This window comes from Oratosquilla oratoria, chromosome 9 (genome assembly GCF_046742065.1).
Source record: "Oratosquilla oratoria isolate Oo_2021 chromosome 9, ASM4674206v1, whole genome shotgun sequence".
NCBI lineage: Eukaryota > Metazoa > Arthropoda > Malacostraca > Stomatopoda > Squillidae > Oratosquilla > Oratosquilla oratoria.
In genome coordinates, this window is record NC_134785.1 from 9,162,890 (window position 1) to 9,182,889 (window position 20,000).

The 20,000-nt window shown below is 45.4% G+C and overlaps 1 protein-coding gene across 11 annotated transcripts in view; it reads right to left on the reverse strand.

The window, feature by feature from the left end:
- The window catches only part of LOC143028167 (uncharacterized), a 71,219-nt gene that overhangs the window by 4,845 nt on the left and 46,374 nt on the right, over positions 1-20,000 (reverse strand). For 2 of the 11 annotated variants that reach the window (XM_076189894.1, XM_076189889.1), the window contains exons 2-6: positions 10,349-10,553; positions 6,555-6,643; positions 5,680-5,709; positions 4,362-4,403; positions 3,419-3,448 (exon numbers count right to left, since the gene is read on the reverse strand). In XM_076189894.1, the coding sequence (XP_076046009.1) occupies positions 3,419-3,448; positions 4,362-4,403; positions 5,680-5,709; positions 6,555-6,643; positions 10,349-10,534 (377 nt within the window). In that variant the 5' untranslated portion in view covers positions 10,535-10,553. Of the gene's footprint in view, positions 1-2,037; positions 2,071-3,418; positions 3,449-4,361; positions 4,404-5,679; positions 5,710-6,554; positions 6,644-10,348; positions 10,554-20,000 lie in introns of all 11 variants that reach the window. The other 9 variants (XM_076189895.1, XM_076189892.1, XM_076189896.1 and 6 more) reach the window with 7 other exon arrangements.

Sequence of the window (20,000 nt, forward strand, 5' to 3'; positions counted from 1 at the left end):
TATGCTAATAAGAATATATATATGTGTTCACTTATGCAAAGTAGACACACACACACACACAAACACACACAGAGCGCATAGTATATATATATATATACATATGATAGGAATAATAGACATTGTGTGTGTGTGTGTGTGTGTGTGTGTGTGTGTGTGTGTGTGTGTGTGTGTGTGTGTGTGTGTGTGTGTGTGTGTGTGTGTGTGTGTGTGTGTTATGTATATATATGTCTATGTATTCCTATCACTATGTACTTGTTGCACTATAGATGTATATATATATATATGTGTGTGTTGTATATATATATATAATATATATATATATATATATATATATATATATATATATATATGTGTGTGTGTGTGTGTGTGTGTGTGTGTGTGTGTGTGTGTGTGTGTGTGTGTATTGACTTGGTCTTTGGATCACGTGTTGGACTCGTGATCGACAGCTATTTCCCTCCTGGAAGAGAGCTCAGTGCTCGTAGGTCCGATCTATGGGTAATGCTATGACCTTGCACACACACACACACCCAACTCCCCGCCCACGAGAGTTGGAGTAACACCCCTCAGCGCTGCGATACTGATATTATTTCAGCCCCGGGCGAGAGTCGAACCCGGACCTCCGTAGTGGCAGGCCAGAGCTCTAACCACAGCGCCATGAGAGGTGTGTGTGTGTGTGTGTGTGTGTGTGTGTGTGTGTGTGTGTGTGTGTGTGTGTGTGTGTGTGTGTGTGTGTGTTTGTATGTGTGTGTAAGGCAGATGTGTGAGAAAGCTTTAGGAAAAGATAATGGTGGTTTTGGTGGAGTTTTATGGATCTGGAAAAGTCTTATGACGGGGTGGACAGGAAGGCACTGTGGGAGGTTTTGCAGATATATGGGATTAGAGAAAAACTGTTAAGGGCAGTCAAGAGGTTTTACGAGAGTAGTAGAACCTGTGTTAGAATGGTAGATGAAGAGAGCGAGTGGTTTGAGGTAAAGGTGGGACTGCGTCAGGAATGCGTCATGTCGCCATGACTGTTCAGTGTGTACACGAGATGGTTAAAGAAAATGGGGAAATTTAGGAGGTGAGCCAGTTGTTATTTGCTGACGATACTACACTTGTAATAGGGTCAAAGAAAGGATTAAGGGAGACAGTGACGGACTTTAGGAAGGTAAAATGTAATAGGAGGAAGTTTAAGGTAAATGTGGGTGAAAGTAAGGTGATGAGATGTACAAGGGTAGAGGATGACAGTGAGATGAAACTAAGTCTAAAAGGAGAGAGGCTGGAGGAAATGGATAGCTTTAGTTATTTGGGGTCGGATGTGACAGGAAAGGGAGGAGTGGAGGTGAAGGTGGAGGAAAATTGTAGATTGAGAGAAGCAAGTAAATGCCTCGGGGGATTAAAAAGTGTTATGAGAAATAGGCATCTGGGAATGGAAGCAAAGACGAGATTGTATAAAGGAGTCATTGTGCCGACGGCATTGTATGGGGCAGAGACTTGGAATTGAAGAGAGGCAGGCAGAGAGGAAAACTTTAAATGTGTTCGAGATGAAATGTCTGAGAAGTATGGTTGGGGTTACTAAGTTGGTGAAAAAAAAATCAAAATGGTTTGTAGTTAGCCAGCCAGTGGTGAAATACATTTAATTCGATTAGTTCCATTAACTTGAGTGTGCCAAAGTCGGGTCTGGGATCCATTACCAACAGCTTCGGTGACCGCCACCTGCCCCAGCTGTCTGAACCCATAGGCTGAGTAAAACCGTCCTGCCTTTGTGAGAAAGGCGATACAGTGAGCCTTGGCGTTAAGGGTAGGAAGGTCGCGACAATTGAATAGCAATAGGGAGATTAATCAAGCTGTGAAAGGATTATTATGAATTATCCACATCATCCGCACGGTTATCCGGGTCACACAAAAGCGTAAGCATGGTGCACTTTGTACGTATTATTATGGCGAACTGAAAAGAATTTCTTTCCCAATCGCGAGTGTTGCACACAAGTGAACAAGGTGAAGGGGAACACCGAAGTGGGTTGGAAGCGGTTTCACAGTTTGTTGTCGAACACTTACGCGGAATAACTCGTCGTCGGAGCCGGGGCTGGGCTGTTGGGGAAGACGGGAAATGTTGGAGATTAGGGAGGGAGGGAGGGACGGCCACACAGGGAGACAGTGAAATCAACAAGTGAACAGCTGACTGAAGGTACTTCCTTCGCATGAACAAAATTACTTGTTATGTCCATATCTTCAATGAATATATATATATATATATATATATATATATATATATATATATATATATATATATATATATATATATATGTATATATATATAGTATTGATCTTTGAGTTGGTGGAAACAAGTCAGAAGGGTTTGTAGCCAGCCAAAGGTGAAATTCTTCTCATTTAACTGAGTTAATTTAGATAATTTATATTTTATTACTAATTTTAATATTGAGTGTACCAATGTATACAAAGTCATGCCTGGTATCCATTACCAGTATTCTGTGACCGCCACTTGCCCCAGCTGTCTGAACCCATAGGCTGAGTAAAACCGTCCTGCCTTTGTGATAAAGGCGATACAATGATCCTTGGCATTAAGGGTATGAAGAAAAAATATTTCTTAGAAGTGGTGGTGGTGGTGGTGGTGAGAGGAGGAGGTGGTAGGAGGGGAGGACTTTTTTGTAGCAGTGCTCTAACTTTTACTAAAAGCAAAAAAAGTGCTTATTCATTGAATTGGTGCTTGTGCAATGTACACTTCAATAATTCATTGCCATCCCAGTAAGTCACTCTATATCTATTCATCACTTTATTCATTTATTTATTTACTTACTTATTTTTGCTTAAATGTAGAAAGTTAATGTTTAATTTGTTCACAAATATATATATATATATATATATATATATATATATATATATGTATATATATATATTTGTGTTTTCTTGAAATCGTGCTTCTGTTTGGATTTAGAGAGGCTTTGGTTCTCCTGTCCCTGGCACTCTTGGCCCTTACACTCGTGGCCCTGACACTCGTGGCTCTGACACTCGTGACTCTGACACTCGTGACCCAGACAGTCGTGGCACTGGCACTTATAGCCCTGGCACTCGCACTCGTGGCACTGGTACTCGTGGCGCTGACACTCGTGGCACTGTTACTCGTGGCACTGGCACTCGTGACCCTGACACTCGTGGCAATGGCACTCGTGGCACTGGCACTCATGGCCCTGACGCTTGTGGCACTGGCACTCGGCACTCATGACCCTGACTCTCGTGGCCCTGACACTCGTGATACTGGCACTCGTGGCACTGGCACTCGTGACCCTGACACTCGTGGCCCTGGCACTGGGGTCCATGGAGACCTCATCTTGTCAGGGATGGCAATGCTGTTTTTTGGGCAAAGCATGATCGTGGAGGGAAGAAGCATCGACCATTTTTGTTTTCTTTTTTTACTTACGCTGAGTAAAGACTGGAAGGAGATGAGGGTCTGCAAGAACAATACATGGTGTACGTTAAAGTTGGGGATAATCACAACAAAATGAGATGAAAAACGAGGAAAATTAAAAATGGAGGAAAAGGAAAACAAAGATGGAGGAGGATTATAGCAAAGATGGAAGAAAATGAAAACAAAGCTGGAGAAGGAAAGAAAAATTGTCGGTTAATTTATCGTCCGCCGTCACGGTTTTCGTAGAACCGATTGATCTGGGCATCACACGGTTTTAGGTTGATCCTTAACTGAGTAAAATCGTTTTGTCTTCACCATAATAAAGTCTGTAATGTGCGTCACCAGGCTGAGGCTGAACCCGCCTCGCTTTCCTTGTGCACACATCACGTTTTCTATACCTCTCCAGTACCCCCGTTTTCTAAAATTACTCCTTTGACACTACCTTCCGACACGCCGCCTACTCTTCCTTATACTTTCTCTTTTTCTTCCTTATATTTCACACCTCCTCTTTGATTTCTATCTACACTATCTTCTTTTCCTTGTCCATGTCCTCGTCCTACCGTTTTTTTTTTTTACCTCCTTGTTCTTCCTCTTTTCCTTGCTCTTCCTGCTCTTTTTCCTCTTCCTTGCCGGTTTCTTATTCTTCATCACTTTCTTTATATTCCTTTCCTCCTCTTCTTCCTTGTCCCCTTTCTCCCCTTTCCTCCCCCCTCCCCTTCCTTTCTTTCTCCTTCCCCTTCCCTTATTTCCCCTCCTGCCCCTTCCTCCCTGCCTCCCCTTCCCCCTTCCTTCCTCCCCCCCTTTTCCCTTCCTCCCCTTTCTTCCTTTTCCTCTATGTTTCCCGTACTCCACCCCGACTCTGCTCTTGGCGCCGGCCATAGCATCCAGGGCCCAGGAAGAGGGAAAGGGAGGGGGGAAGGTAAAAAAAAAAAAAAAACGGGGGGGGCGGACTCACCTGGAGGCGGCGTAGGTGGCGGTGTCCTCGTCGGAGTCGTCGCTGTAGGGGGAGAGAACACACAGGCCTTTTCAGTGCTAAGCAGTGTATGGTGCCATGCAGTCACAAAAAAAAAAAAGTCTAGCCACCAGTCCGCGACTATTCAGCAACCTGACGTAGTCGTACTATCACCTCTCTCTATTGGGTGCTTGAAATGTTATGCTTCCTCGACTAAAACACTCTCTCGAGAGTTTGTCTAAGTACAAATACACCTAATGAATATGACATCAGGAAATGTCTAACTTTGTATGTGTGTGTGTGTGTGTGTGTGTGTGTGTGTGTGATGCATATGTATGTATACACTATATATACATAGATTGCACATAAAGTACCTGTTACATATGTTATACATTTTAATAGATTTCTGATTACAAGTTCTTTAGATATGTTTTTAGAACATATAAATTTAGATTTTCGTGAAGTCACTACTTTTTTATGCAAAAGAAGCTAAAATGTGTACATAATTATTATTACTATCATTGTTATTATTTGCTTAACATTGAAAAGATATATGAATGTAAACAACACATGACACATTAGAATTCATCTTTGATATATTATTTTAATGACATTATGAGAAAATATCCTATAAAACTAGTATTTGCTATGGAATCTATAAAAACTAAACTTTATAATGGCTGACCATCCATTTTCTATGTACATCCACACTTACGTTTTCTACCACCAAAAACTTATAAATTTTCTGTAATATTAAGGGGTAACTATAATAGTTTCTAGAAGAGAAATTTGCATACTAGTCGGAGAATTGCTATCTAGATAGACCGTATTGTGCTACTAGAGAATTGTACTATTTTGTGCATATATACATCATGGCCCATTTAGGCTTTCTAGAGAATGTTGTGCACTAGGGAATAGTGCGTGCTAGGTTGCACATATTTATTATGAAATAGAAATCGTATTCGTATAATTCAGATGTGTATTTGGCTTGGAATCGATCGAGGTATTAAAAAAGTACACTGGTCATTAAATAAAAGGACTTTTTTTTTACAATAGATGAAGCCCCGTTGACCCTTTGTATTACTGGAATAAGATTGTGAAAGGACGTTTAAGGAAATGAAACAAGTATGAGTGTTTTTTGAAAGTATAGATGGAGGAGTTCCCCATTTGTAGAAAGCAAATCATCTTGATGTCCGTCTGTCTGTCCCATGACGTTGTCCACTACCCATGCAAGGAGTCCGGGTTCTACACAGATCTAAGAAGGCCCGAGGTTGCTAATTCTATGAAAGCGTACACAAAAAAACCTTACTGCTACACTTACAATGAGAAGAGCAGGTTGCCTGTCGAGTGGCTAGTGGAGCAGACATGACGTCATATTAATGATGGCAAGATTGGTCAAGAAAATGATGGAGCACATGTCTACATACATACTACCCCGCTTATATATTAAAGGCTTTCATAGCAGGGCGAACAGTTTTACAGTAGTAAAATTTCATATATATGCATGACAAGTCAAACTAAATATATGGCATTTTTTGCCTTATATATATATATATATATATATATATATATATATATATATATATATATATATATATATATATATATATATATATATATCGAAGTCAGATTTTTTTCTTCAATATTTTAATATGTAGGTTAAGGTCCCCTCCCCGTCTCCCTCCATCTGCCCCACTTTCTTTCATTTTACGAGTCACATATATATGTATATATATATATATATATAATATATATATATATATATATATATATATATATATATATATATACATACATATACCAAGGCTTTTTCCCCCTTACAAGGGGGGTAGCCAAAAAGAAACCCCCCTTGTAAGGGGGGAAAAAGCCTTGGTATATGTATGTATGTGTATATATATATATATATATATATATATATATATATATATATATATATATATATATATATATGCGTGTGCATATCTGTTAGTGCAATATGTGTGTGTGTTTTGCTTGGGCTAAGATTCAGGTTTGTCAGTTTCCTTATATGTAAGAAAACACGTTTACAAAAAAACGTATCTAGAAAATCTGTAACTTGAAACATTGCATGAACCTACATGACCCAGTCTGACCCATATTCCATCTCTCCTTTCCCTTTCCCCCGGCCCCCTCCCCCTCCCCCCACCCCTTCCTTGTCCCTTTCCAGTAATACATTACCTGCTGCTGGGGGTGCTGTAGGTCTGCGACAGGTCTCTGATCTCGCGCTCAATGACGGACCCGGGGATGGCCACCAGATCGTACTCGACCTGCGAGAGGCAGAGGCTGGTTAGAGAGGGAACTCCGTAAGCGGCCTTGGAAGGCGAAATGGGGCCAAGGAGCCCTGTTATGGCCCTTCTTGCCGCTCTATCTGTCTATCTGTCTGTCTGCTCGGCGGCGGCGGCGGCGGCGGCCGGGATGAACTCGGTAGATGAAAGGTCGCCCGAGAGTGAATATAGGTTGTGTGAATTCGTAAGGGCAGAAAGAGTTGGGGACTTGACCTTCGTGCCGCCGCCGCCGCCGCCGCGCGCCGCCCGTAGTGCCTGCAGACACGAAGGAGAATATTGGTCTGGGTGATTGACTCGCCCGATACCCTTCTTCTGCAGAAGATGAACACGAAGAACACAGAAGATGAAGGCGAACAAAAATTAGCTGGTTTGTCTTTGTGCTGCAGACACAGCCGAAGAGTTCGTCACTGAGGACAATATTCTCACTCGTGTCTGTTTGCAGACGCTGTATGAAGCGTGGTGGGCGGGGTTCGAGTTGCAGGGGAAGGTGCTTAATGAACCAAGAGTCTAGTCAGCAGGTGAATGAAGAGGGCTTTAGAGAAAGGGACTCCTCCGCGTGGGGGAAGAAGGGAGTCTTTGTGTGAGGGTCAAGTCTGAAGTTAAAAAAGAAAGTAGAAATAAAAATGTCATCTCCACAGACGAAGTTTGTTTAGAGACATCTTGTGAAGACTTTTCGGTTGAGGGATATCATCCTTTCCTCCTCCTCCTCCTCCTCCTCCTCCTCCTCCTCCTCCTCCTCCTCCTCCTCCTCCTCCATCTCCTCCTCCTCCATCTCCTCCTCCTTCTCCTCCTCCTCCATCTCCTTCTTCCCTTCTTCTCCTCCTCCTCCTCCTCCTCCTCCTCCTCCTCCTCCTCCTCCTCCTCCTCCTCCTCCTCCATCTCCTCCTCCCCCTCCATCTCCCCCTCCCCCTCTCTTCCTTCTCTTCTCCTCCCCTTCTCGTCCTCCTCCATATCTTCCTTCTCCTTCTCCTCCCTTTCTCCTCCTCCTTCTTCTCCTCCTGTTCCTCCATCTTCTCCTCCCCTTCTCTTCCTCCTCCATCTCCTCCTTCTCCTTCTCCTTCTCCTTCCCTTCTCCTCCTCCTCCCCCTTCTCCTCTTCCTCTTCCTCCTCCTCAGCATCCTCCTCCTCCACCTTATCCACCTCATCCCTTGCATCCTTCTTCTGGACCTCATCCATCTTCTCAGCAACCTCCTCCTCCTCCACCTTCCCCTAATCTTCTTCCACTTCCACTTAAGTTTAACCCACCCACCTTCACTACATCCTCCTCTGCTTCGAACTCGTCCACTTCTACATCCTCCTCCTCCACCTCCTTGCTCTCCACATTCTTCCTTAGCACCCTCCTCCTCCACCTTCTCCTCTGCAACCTTCTCTCTTCTTCCTCCTTTTTTATAATTATTGTCACAAAACACCACTATCACCCTACCCAACCCAACCCAACCACCAGCACCACTTCTCTTCTTTTCCATCACGGTTCATTTTCTACCACCACCACCAACGCGCCACCACCACTGATTTTGTCCTCCTCGTCGCTGTCCTCGTCGTTACTGCTTCCACCGTCATCGTCGTCGTCGTCGTCGTCGTCTTTCCACTATCTTGCCTATTCCTCCATCAGGAGGTGCGGTCCTGAGGGGCTGACGCTCTCTCTCCGGACAGATGACAACCGGCGACTACTCCCCGCCTCCTCCTACCACTGTAAGCCGACCGATGGCATGGAAAGAGTCCTTCGCTAGTACAACACAGGAACGGTCCAAAGTTTCGTCTTGGAGAGATCATATGTGGGAGGATCTTGAGGACCGTTACCAGCCGCTGTGGGGTCGAGGGTTTCGGTTCAGTGAGACCGGAGGAAACGGGTCATCCGGGAGGACAAAGTGAGGCAAGAGGGGGGGCGGGAAAGTGTCTCTCTTAGATCAGGTAAAGATTAGAGGAAAGTTCGTCGTCAACTGAAACCGATTCCTATGGAAACAAAAAAGTTTATGGTCGTCGTTTCTATTGGTGGGTGGAGCATTAAAGTTTTATTGAAGTTCACTTTCTGTTCGCTGTTGCGTCATTTGGGCCTGACGTCACACGAAGTTCGAACTTCTCCTGAGCGCCTATTTCTGTCCCTTTGGTCTTCCTCTGTTCCATGATCCCTATTATTCCCTCTCGTTCTATCCCGTTCCCCTTTGTTCTTTAGTCAAGTTTAGATGAATCTTGTTTCAACATCTCCCCGACGTTAAATGCAACAAAGTTAACATGAATTCGTTATTTCACCTCGAAGTATGTTTCAGAGGATTGTTCATTGCACGTGACCCGACCTCCATTAGAGCGTCCTTACTTGCGACGGAGGTCGAGGTGGCGGCAGTTCGAACTCTGCCGCCAGCGATTCAGATGAAGGACACGATTCGTTTAATTTCACGCTACAACGTCCTCTCCTCTGTAAGGGTCACTGTCCTAGCCTCCGGATAGGGGGAGTTTGCGACGTTAAACGGAACCAGTACAATGCTACACGCTGGTCTACGTGTTATTCGTGACATCTGCCTGGACTGGACGACGACTAACCCTCTAGAACAAATAGTTTGTATTACTTTGAAATAAATGACAAGTTGTGCCGGCGATTCGAACTCAAGACTGTGTGTTAATGGTAACGAATTTGACAAAACACGGTTACCGGCCGACCTGGTGGTAATTTGACTTGTTCTTCCCGTAAGGCAAGCTCGCGGCACCCAGTCATAGATGTTCTCTCTGTCTACGAAGCCAGCGTTAGCACCCAGCAACCTTCTTACCCTCGTTTTTTATTTGCGTAAGACAAGTGTAAGTACTTGTCAAGTGGCATTCCTGGATTTGATGAAATAGATAATGCCATAGAGCTCGGCTGCCGCGAGTTGACTTTGGATCTGGGTGGGTCAGGGAAAGAAAAGAGAAAAAGTGTCTTCGTTCATTCAGGGTCCGTGGGCGGGTGGAAACATTTCGTCGTAGTCTCGTCAACACAGTCACAGGTTCGAATCCCTTCAGGGGTTTTCATTTATCTAGTCTTCCTGAAATGAAGGTAAACACCTGAAAACAGCCACATGTGAAGACAGTTTCATTTTACTCACGCTCGATTCAATATACATTCATCTTTCACCCAATCTCACTTTCCCTCCCTCACTCCCTCACTCACCCTCCTCTCTCTACCCTTCCCTGAATTATTCTAAACTTTCTCTATATGTCTATCTCTCTCATATCTAGGTTTAACCTATTCAACATTAGTCTATCTATGACATCATTTATCGTCATCTCTGACCTAAAATGGCAGACGTGGGGAAAAGGAGAGAGCTCTACCAGTACCTCCCTGTAATACAACTTGAAATCCCAAAGCTCTTTATGTAGACCATTTTCCTATCTACGAAGTATACACAACTCCACACACACACACACACACACACACACACACACACACACACACACACACACACACACAATATATATATATATATATATATATAAATGATATGCCAATTAAGTCCCGCTCACTATCCACACCTTGACTCCTGATTGAACTAATTTCACCGTATCGTCAACTCCGATTGGGCAGAATTACGCGGCCTGACGAATCAGGGACCACGTATGGCTGGCATTACCCAATCAGAGGCCGAGGCGGGGCTGAGTTTTGATATCGACAAGAAGGCAGGTGCGACTTCCTTGGGCCACGGCCCCCTTCGGACTGACCTTGAGATCAGCCGAGTCCTTGTCCTTGTCCGCCATCGGGATGGTGGGGACGAGGATCAGCAGTCCTTCCTCCTTGGAGTCGATGGCGTTGTCTATCACCGGCGCAGGAGCTGCCCTCAGCGAGGTCCCCAGCAGGAGGAGTGGGAGGAGGAGGCGGAGGAGCGGGTGGTGGGTGAGGGTGAGCATTTTTTTATTTTATTTAATTCTGGAAAGAAGAGGAGAAAGAGTTAGTCGAGCTGTTCCGCCGCTTGGACCTTTCGGTGTCAGGGTGGCTTGGGCTGAGTGTGTTTGGTTAAGGTATTGAACGAAGAACGTGGGCGCACGATTATGTACGCACGTACGCACACACACACACACAATCACACACACACACACACACACACACACACACACACACACACACACACACACACACACACACACACACACACACACACAATGTACATACACGTACACACGTGTATGTGTTCACGCCTAGTCGTACGCACAATGTGTGTATAATATATATGTATGTGTGTATGAGTTATAGTATATACGTGTGTATGTGTACATAAGCATATTTACGATAAATTAATTATTATTAGCTTGTGAATTTTGGATCTATTGTTGAATCACATGAATCGTTTAGATGTTCTGTGCCACCGTCTCAATGAAAAGTTTACATTAAACGTAAATGATTAGGTTAACCTGAGCATTTAACTGTGGAATAGTTAACCTATGGTTAACGTTTTAACCCCACCGCTGGTGAACGTTGTTTCTCTCTCCTGGGGGCTGAATAAAATCGTCTAACAACAGACGGAATAAAGTGAATATTTAATTAGATACATTTTCCGATCAATCACGGCCCCCCTACCCTTCTGCATAATTCATTTTTTCCCACTAATTTATTAGTCTTACCCTCTGCCCCTCTCCTCTCCCACTCCCCTCTCCCTCCCTTCTCCACTCTTCCCTCCCTACACTCCCTCCCCTTTCCCATTTTCCTTCCCCTTTCTCCTCTCCCCCTCCCCTCTCTCCCTTCCCCACCCCCTTCCCCCCTCCCATCCCCTCTACCCTTCCCCCTCCTGCCTCTCCCCTACCCCTCTTCCCCTCTCACTTTCCACCTCCCCTCACCCTTTTCACCCTCTCTTTTCCCCTTCCCTCCTTCCCCTCCCCTCTCCCCCTTCCCCTCTCCCACTCCCTTCTCCCACTCCCTTCTCCCACTCCCTTCCTCCCTTCTCGCACGCCTCTCTTTCCCCGTCCAGAAGACCAGACTCCCTTCGCGGTGGAGTTTCTGTCTGGAGTCGAAGAGTGTCGTCCATATTTTGTGTTGCGGCGTCCCTAAGAGAATGGAAACATAAATGTACCATTTTTTCCCCTTTTTGAGAGGCTAGCTTCTGACATTTGATAGCTCGTTTGTTAGTGGGTCGGTGCATCTTTTTCCTCATTTTTTTGGTCACCTTGCACAGGGAGTGGCCCCGCACGCCAGCCAGGGCCGCTCAGGAAGTGGCACGCCTCAAGAGTGCCACCAGCGCACGGGGAGGGTGCCAGTGGGATCTTAATGACCTGCAGTGGTCTGTCTTAAGGTGAATAAAATTGGCTAGTGGTAACCAGAATACAGTTAGCAGAGATCACCACTAAAGCTAATTGGGTTAGTGACAGGCTAGTTTGAAGTTAAATGAGGCTCATTTTATGGGTGCGTGCGTCTTAGAAATACAGTTGGTCTCAGTAGGAATTAGTACTGATTTCTGATGTGGTAAGGGTATTTCTAGATAATGATAATATAGTAATGATAATACTTCTGTAGAGAGTGGTACTTCATATATTTATCTCTGGTTGTCGCCAGACGATTTTTATTCACCTACGTGTGCCCCCCTCTATCTCCCCCTCTCCCACCCCCTCCCCCCTGGTGGAGAAAGGGTTATTTTGTGACATGTATCAGGTGAAGGTGGGTGCCAGGTGAGGGGACGAGAGGGAGGGAGGGAGGTGGAGGGGCCTCTGTGATGACGTAGCCTTGTCCATGACTCGGCACGTTATCGCTGGGATGCGTCCAAAGCAGCGCTGGGGGAAAGTCTATTCGCGCACATTTTATTTTGGTCAGCGGCGGCGGCGGCGGCGGCGGCGGCGGCGGCAGGGGATTCTATTCAGTCCCCGGAGGGGGTGGCGGTGGTCAGGGTCCGGGGCGAAACTGGGTCACGAGCTCAGCTGAATAAAATCGCCCGGTGTTAAACAGAATAAAAGTGTAATAGGCCGGGACATGTTCAAGATACAGGTAGTGTAGTGCACACTTCAACACGGTGTCGTACTTCTGTGTACGAGTATGTGTGTATATATACACATATATACATCAACACATTAATTGTAGATCCCACCGTCGGAGGAAAGAATGCTGTAGGAAAATATGTATATCACGATCATTGCCTGCGATTCTCTTCAGCGTCTTACACATCTTACTATGGTAGAACATTGAACTCACTCATATATATATATATATATATATATATATATATATATATATGTATATATATGTATATATATATATATATATATATATATATGTACATATATATACATATATGTACATATATATACATGAATAGAATCACCAGTGACGGTGATGTTGATCAAATAATTCTGCCGGCAGTGAGATTTCACGAGCCCGGTTCGAATCCGGGGACGACAGTCGGAATTATTTGATATATATATATATATATATATATATATATATATATGTATATATATATATAAATATATATATATATAATATGTATATATATATATATGTATATATATACATATATGTATATATATGTATTTACATATATATATATATATACATATATGTGTACTGTATATATATACATATATATATACATATATATTATATTGTAGAAACCACAAGGAAAATAAAGACGGAATACTAAACGTTTTCGCTTATTACAACATCCTCAGAGTACTCTGAGGATGTTGTAATAGACGAAAACGTTTAGTATTCCGACTTTATTTTTGCAATATATATATATATATATGTATATATATAAAGTGCAATATAGTATTAGATGAATGTGAATATAAGGTAGGAGTATGCTTTGACTCTGCTATCCCCCTCTTAGCACCCTTCTCCTCGTCCTCCTTCTCGCCCTCCTCTCCTCCTCTCCTCATCTCCTCCTTATCCTTCCTGCTCCTCCTCTCCTCCTTACCTTTTTCCTCCTCCCCTGTGTACTCGAAAGGAAGGGAGGGTGAAGAGAAAGGTCGTTTGGGGGGGCATGGGCTGAAGGTTGAGCTGGCAGCTCTCGGGTAAATTAAGATGGGGTGGGTCAGTTGCAGGAGGAAGAAGAAGAAGAGAGGAGTGATTGAAGAGATAAGTGTGTGTGTGTGTGTGTGTGTGTGTGTGTGTGTGTGTTAATATGTGCGAGTGTTAGTATGTAAATATTCGTGTTAGCATATGTATTAGCATACGTTATTATTTGTGTGTTAATAGGTGTGAGTGTTTGCATGCGCGTGTGTGCGTGCACATGAGCATACACAGGAAATCAGAAAACATTGGTCGTTCCCATTCTTAGGACGTGCGTGGCCGCGCGTTGGTGGGTGACGACGACGACCGTGGTGGTGGGGCCTCCTCCAGAGACGAGGACCACCGAGCCGACGAAAGGGAAAGTGAAGGCGCCGCCGCCGCCGCCGCCGCCGCCGGGAGCCGATTAATAGTGCAATCGTAGTCGGACGGGAAGGGGGGAGGGGGAGCGGGGAGGGTTTGTGCTGGAAGACGGAGGGGTGGGGGGAGGGGGGAGGTGATTGGTGCGGGGAGGAGGGAAGGTTGTTTCGCTATTGTTGTGTTAGAAAACACCCAAAAGGGAGTGTGCGCGCGCGTGCGCGCGTGTGTGTATGTGTGTGTGCGTGTGTGTGTGTGTGTGTGTGTGTATATGTGTGTGTGTGTGTGTGCGTGTGTGTGTGTGTGTGTGTGTGTGTGTGTGTGTGTGTGCGTGCGTATGTGTGCGTGAATGTGTGCATGTGTGTAGTGTGCGTGTATACAGTATGTGTGTGTGTGTGTGTGTGTGTGTGTGTGTGTGTGTGTGTGTGTGTAAGCATGTGTGTATGTATGTATGTATTTGTATGTATGTATTTTGTGTGTGTGTGTGTGTGTGAGTATGAAAGCGCGTGTGTGCGTGTGCGTGTTTGTGTTTGCGTACACACGCACATTGCGCCTGCTCTTTTTGTTTTCTTTTCTTTTTTAATCCCCTTTTTTTGTGTTCTTCGCCACAGACAGGTAGATTGCCCTGTCCAGCGCCATTTCCACCCCACCATGACTCCCACCTCGCCTCCCCCCCTCCCACTCTGTCCTCTGACCTCCCTCTCCCCCTCCCCCCCGACTCCCGACCATACTCCAGGAATGTTATCAGGTCCCCTCCCCCCCTACTTAATGGAATCCCCCCACATATAAATTTCCTGTTTTTGTTTTTGTTTTTGTTTTTAGATGGTCTTTAAAAATCCAACTTGAGGAAGCATACTCGCGAGTAACACAAAATCATTTATTTATATTCGCGCTTGGTATAATATATATATATATATATATATATACAGTATATACATATATATATATATATATGTATATATATATATATATATATATATGTTTTGTTAAAAACAACTGCGCATTCGGCGCTACAAAGCTTCTTAAGTAGACTTTCAAGTCTTCTGAACGTGGATTTCTGGTTTTCACAGGACAGACGGAAAGTCTACTTAAGAAGACTTGAAAGTCTACTTGAGAAGCTTTGTAGCGTCGAATGCGCAGTTGTTTTTAACAAAACATGTTTAAAAGAAAACCTGCTGCCAAGATTCACATATATATATATAACACACATATATATATATATGTTTATATATATATATATATATATATATATATATATATATATATATATATGTATGTACATATATATGTGTAAATACATGTACGGGGGCGTGTTCGACAGTGCCTAGGACTTGATGCATTGCTAATTCGTGAAGCAGGCAACCAGATTTGTGCCGATGGAAGCCTTCGCTACTAAAGTGTCTTTCTCCACCCCCCTCACCCCCCTCGGCCCGCCCGCGCGTCTCCCCCCTCCTACCGGCTGAATAAAATCACCTGGCGGCGGCAGTTGGAATACAGTGAGAAGGGCCTCACGGTGTACAAGAGGCTGGTCGCTCTCTCTGCCTGTGCGACAAAATAGCTTGGCGCTTGCCAAGACATCATCTGGACAATGCGCCACGGTGGTGAGGAAGTTTTGAGAATAAGTTTCAGATTATTTTTTGTCATGATTGATCCACAAGGAGTGGTCCAATAACACCTTGGTGTGTGTGTGTGGGGGGGGGTCCAATAAAGTCTTTTGTGGGTCCACTAACCGGAAACTAGTAAGAGCTAGTGGATGCTCAGCGATTTAATTTAGTGTTGAAGTGGATTTCTCCAGGAGGCGAAGGAACTTCATGAAATGAGTGGAGTGTGTGTGTGTGGGGGGGGGGGGCCGGGGGGGAAGTACGCCAGAAAGAAGACCAAACGAGAACCCATAGTCTAGGTTATATTTGGGGTACCCTGGCTCCCCACCCTCCCCACCCCAATTACCCCCGTAAGGGGAGGTAATGTATTTTACCCATCTGCCGAAACACTTGACACTCTTCCATGGGAAAGAGAGAGAGAGAGAGAGAGCAGTTTAAAAAATCTCTTAGAAATAGAACAAAACAAAGTTGAATAAGAAATAAAACTATAAGATAGAAATAGAATCAGATTAAATTTAGAATTAAGATTAAACGAAATTATTGTGATTGGTCATCTTCAGGATCCCCGTTTGTCTCTTGCGACCTCTGGAATTTCCGAGAGGGAGGAGGAGCAGGAGGAGGAGGAGGAGGAGGAGGAGGAGGAGGAGGAGGAGGATGAAAGTTGGCACCCACCCACCCACCCATCCCACCCACCCACGGGCCACTGGCACTGCCGGCAGGGTGCGCCCAGGTGCAGGAGAAGGACCAAATGTCAGGGTTCGAGAGGACCCTGCCACCCGTGTGGGGGAGGGAGGGGGAGGGAGGGAGGGGAAAGGAAGGGAGGGAGGGAGGGGAAAGGAAGGGAGGGAGGGAGGGAGGGAGGGGTAAGGGAGGCGGTGGGGGGGGAGGAAGAAAGGAGGGCGGTGAGAGGGAACGAGAGGGTAAGAGGAGCGAGGAGGAAGGGGGGGAGTTGGGTTTATGATCTGTATGCGGGGGTGGAGTGGGAAGGGGGAGGGGGGAGACAGTCCAGAGGTGGGAGGTCCTGAGCCCTTTGGGCGCGGGGGAGGGAGAGTGAGGTGGAGGGGTTGTTTCCCCCTCAGTGAAATAAATAGAATCGTCTGACGGCTCGTAGAAGACGTCTCTATACACCCCCCCCACTCCCCACTCCCCCACCATCATTACCTTTCTTGGTCTGGATCCTTTCCCGGCGAAGCAGCGCAGCATTAATGTTTGCTTGCGCGCGCACGGGCGACCCACATCGTCCAGGCAACCACGTACAGATAAGCATAAATGAATGGACGGCATGTGGGTAAGGTTCATAAATGTATTTGGTACAAGCATGCAATCACGCATGCGCACACATACACACACACACACACACACACACACACACACACACACACGCACGCACGCACGCACGCACGCACGTCGTATATGACGTGTACTTGCCATAACCCCTTTCATTTCTTGGCATTTATTAATTTTTGTAATTATATTTCCAACATCGATATGCATAATATCAGTTATTTTATTCGTTGGCAGCCTAATCATTGTTCAAGCTGGAAAGATGTCATTGTCGCTGTCACGGAAATTTTTAGTAAAACAAAAAACAAAAAAAACAAAAAATAAGTAAATAAATAAAAAAATGGAAGGTGGGATTTCAATATAGCGTAAGTAGTAATCTAGAATGACGCTCAGCAGCTTCTTGCAATGGAAGGTGTCTAAGCACCCAAACCTTGTTAGCTGCACTAAAAGACCTGCACATATTTCTAAAGACGTTTTCCTAAGGAGCCTGAGTGGAGGAGGAGGAGTGGTAAAGCTCTTTGTTGTTCCCAAAAGTTTCGGTAAAGGGGCGAAGCGTACGTTTTTAGAATGCAACAAATGATGCAATACATAGCTTATCAGATGGCGGGATAGTATCCCTTTCTCTCGCTTCCCACTGTCTTTAAGAAACCGGTTGAAATCAAGACGACCTTATCGTTACAATCGCCGTCACTAGATGTGTGTGTGTGTGTGTGTGCGTGCGTACGTGTGTGTGTGTGTGTGTGTGTGTGTGTGTGTGTGTGTGTGTGTGTGTGTGTGTGTGTGTGTGTGTGTGTGTGTGTGTGTGTGTGTGTGTGCTTACTTGCGTGGTCTCGCATGCACTGATACCTCAAAAATACAGTCCTGTACTTAAACGTAGGAAAGAATTTTTTTCCTTCCTACACGTATGGATCCGGTTGGTACCCCTGGCTATCACTCCTCCAGATGCAACGATAGAGACAATGAAATAATTTTCTTTTATCTTATTTTCATCAATTTCTTTATTAAGAAAAAGGTAAAATGCTAGCAGATCAGAACTGATGTACCAGCAGAAACCATTGACACCGATAATGGTGTTGTTGCTGCTGCATTCACTTTGAGAAAAAATCGGACCTGCCAACCGGTTTCGTTTGAAGATGAAAGGAAAACCCATTATCTCAGTTTCGAGTCCTTCCCTTCCACTTGGCCCTTTTCCTTTTTGTGGCTGCCGCCACGCGATTTTAATCAGGGTCACGTGGCGTCATTAACGATGATTAGCATCCTACCACATCCAATAGTGGGTGACGCGTATCCTACTACCTCCTCCTCCTAACATTATAATACTTGGTTGGGTTGAAAGGAGGATCAGCCTCGAACATTGCATGTGGAAGCAAAGCAGCAGCAGGAGCCAGCCCCACCATTCAAAGACCAAAGAATGAGTGCTCTAGACAACCAACCGTTCGACGACGATCATCATCATTGAGCCACGAACGATCATCGGTGAACGATAATAATGGCAGCGAGCAAAACGTACCATAGGTAACGACCGAGAGCGAAGACAGACGGGAGAGAGAGAGAGAAAGAGAGAGAGAGAGAGAGAGAGAGAGAGAGAGAGAGAGAGAGAGAGAGAGAGAGAGAGAGAGAGGGGTACTACGGGCATATGATCGGGACGAAGGTATCCAGACTAATTACCTTTCACCTCGTCTTCACGCCAACGAGACCGCGAGGGTGATCAGGAACGGGCTCAGGCCAAGAGAATAATTTCGACAACCTTGACATGGAGTCTCGAGAAGAGAGAGAGAGAGAGAGAGAGAGAGAGAGAGAGAGAGAGAGAGAGAGAGAGAGAGAGGCAAGAAAGTCGAGGGAGAGGAAGAGGATTTGTAAAAAGGAATTGTCAAGGTTCTCAAGTGGATTCTGGTGTGTGTGTGTGTGTGTTGTGTGTGTGTTGTGTGTGTGTGTGTGTGTGTGTGTGTGTGTGTGTGTGTGTGTGTGTGTGTGTGTGTGTGTGTGTGTGTGTGTGTGTGTGTGCAGTTTCTCGCGTATGCTTGTACAATAAGTGCTTGCACTCTCTCTCTCTCTCTGTCTCTCTCTCTCATACACACACACACACACACACACACACACACACTAGTATGTGTTATACATGCAGTATATATAATATACACAAACATTTATCACGACTTATTTTATTTTATTTTATTTTTCTTAACTCATGACATTGAGCACTTTCTCCCCCGTTCGAATTCGTCGTCATTGCTGCTGCCGCCGCCGCCGCCGATTGGGCGGCAGCAGAGAACTTTCTTGCCGCCTCCGACCCGGAGCCGCAGCCGGGTACGGGCACTACGTACCTGCGACGTCGTAAACTGCGACGTCGTAATTTGCGATGTCGTATTTTGTGACGTAACTTGCTACGTCGTAAGTTGTGACGACGTAGCTTGCCACGTTGAAACCTGCAACATCATAACCTGCGACGTCGTAACTTGGCTTTGATATATATATATAGAGTGTCCTCCTCGGGAACCTTTGGGGTCACTCACTGTGTGAATGCGATACCTCGAACTTGTGGTTGACGATCCTCGAACTGAATCCCATGCGGAGGAGGACGACCACCGAGGTGACCCCCTCCCCTCACACTCGGACGACGATACAAGTAAGATGCCTTATCTCCCAAGGTCACATGAACCCCTCAGCTGGCCTGCAGAGTGAGGAACTGGAGATGATGATGATATTGTGTGGGCGTTGAGTGGGTAGGGGGAGGTGGGAGGGGAGGAGTCCTAGATATATAGAGCGTGGCGTTGTCAGGCTGAAATGGGGGTGGACAAACCTCCCCTCCACCCCAGCCAACCAAATCTTCCCCCCCCCTCCCCAAAATAGTGGGACGGCAGATAAAACGAAATGTTTAAAGTTGGCCACAGTGAAAGTTGGGGACCCACATTACAGTTTCACGTCGTTAGTGTTTTTTTCATCTGGCCGGCCACGATTGGTCGCGGGGGGTGGGAGAGGGAGGAGGGGGGCAGGAATTTCCCCCCCTCGCCGCCCCCTCCCCCCACGTCATCAACTTGCCACGAATGGATTGGATGTGCTTGACCACTTCAACTCTCAAGTAGACGAATTGAACCTCTGCGCAGTGCCTCACTGTATGGATCCGGTTGTTGGACGTCATGAG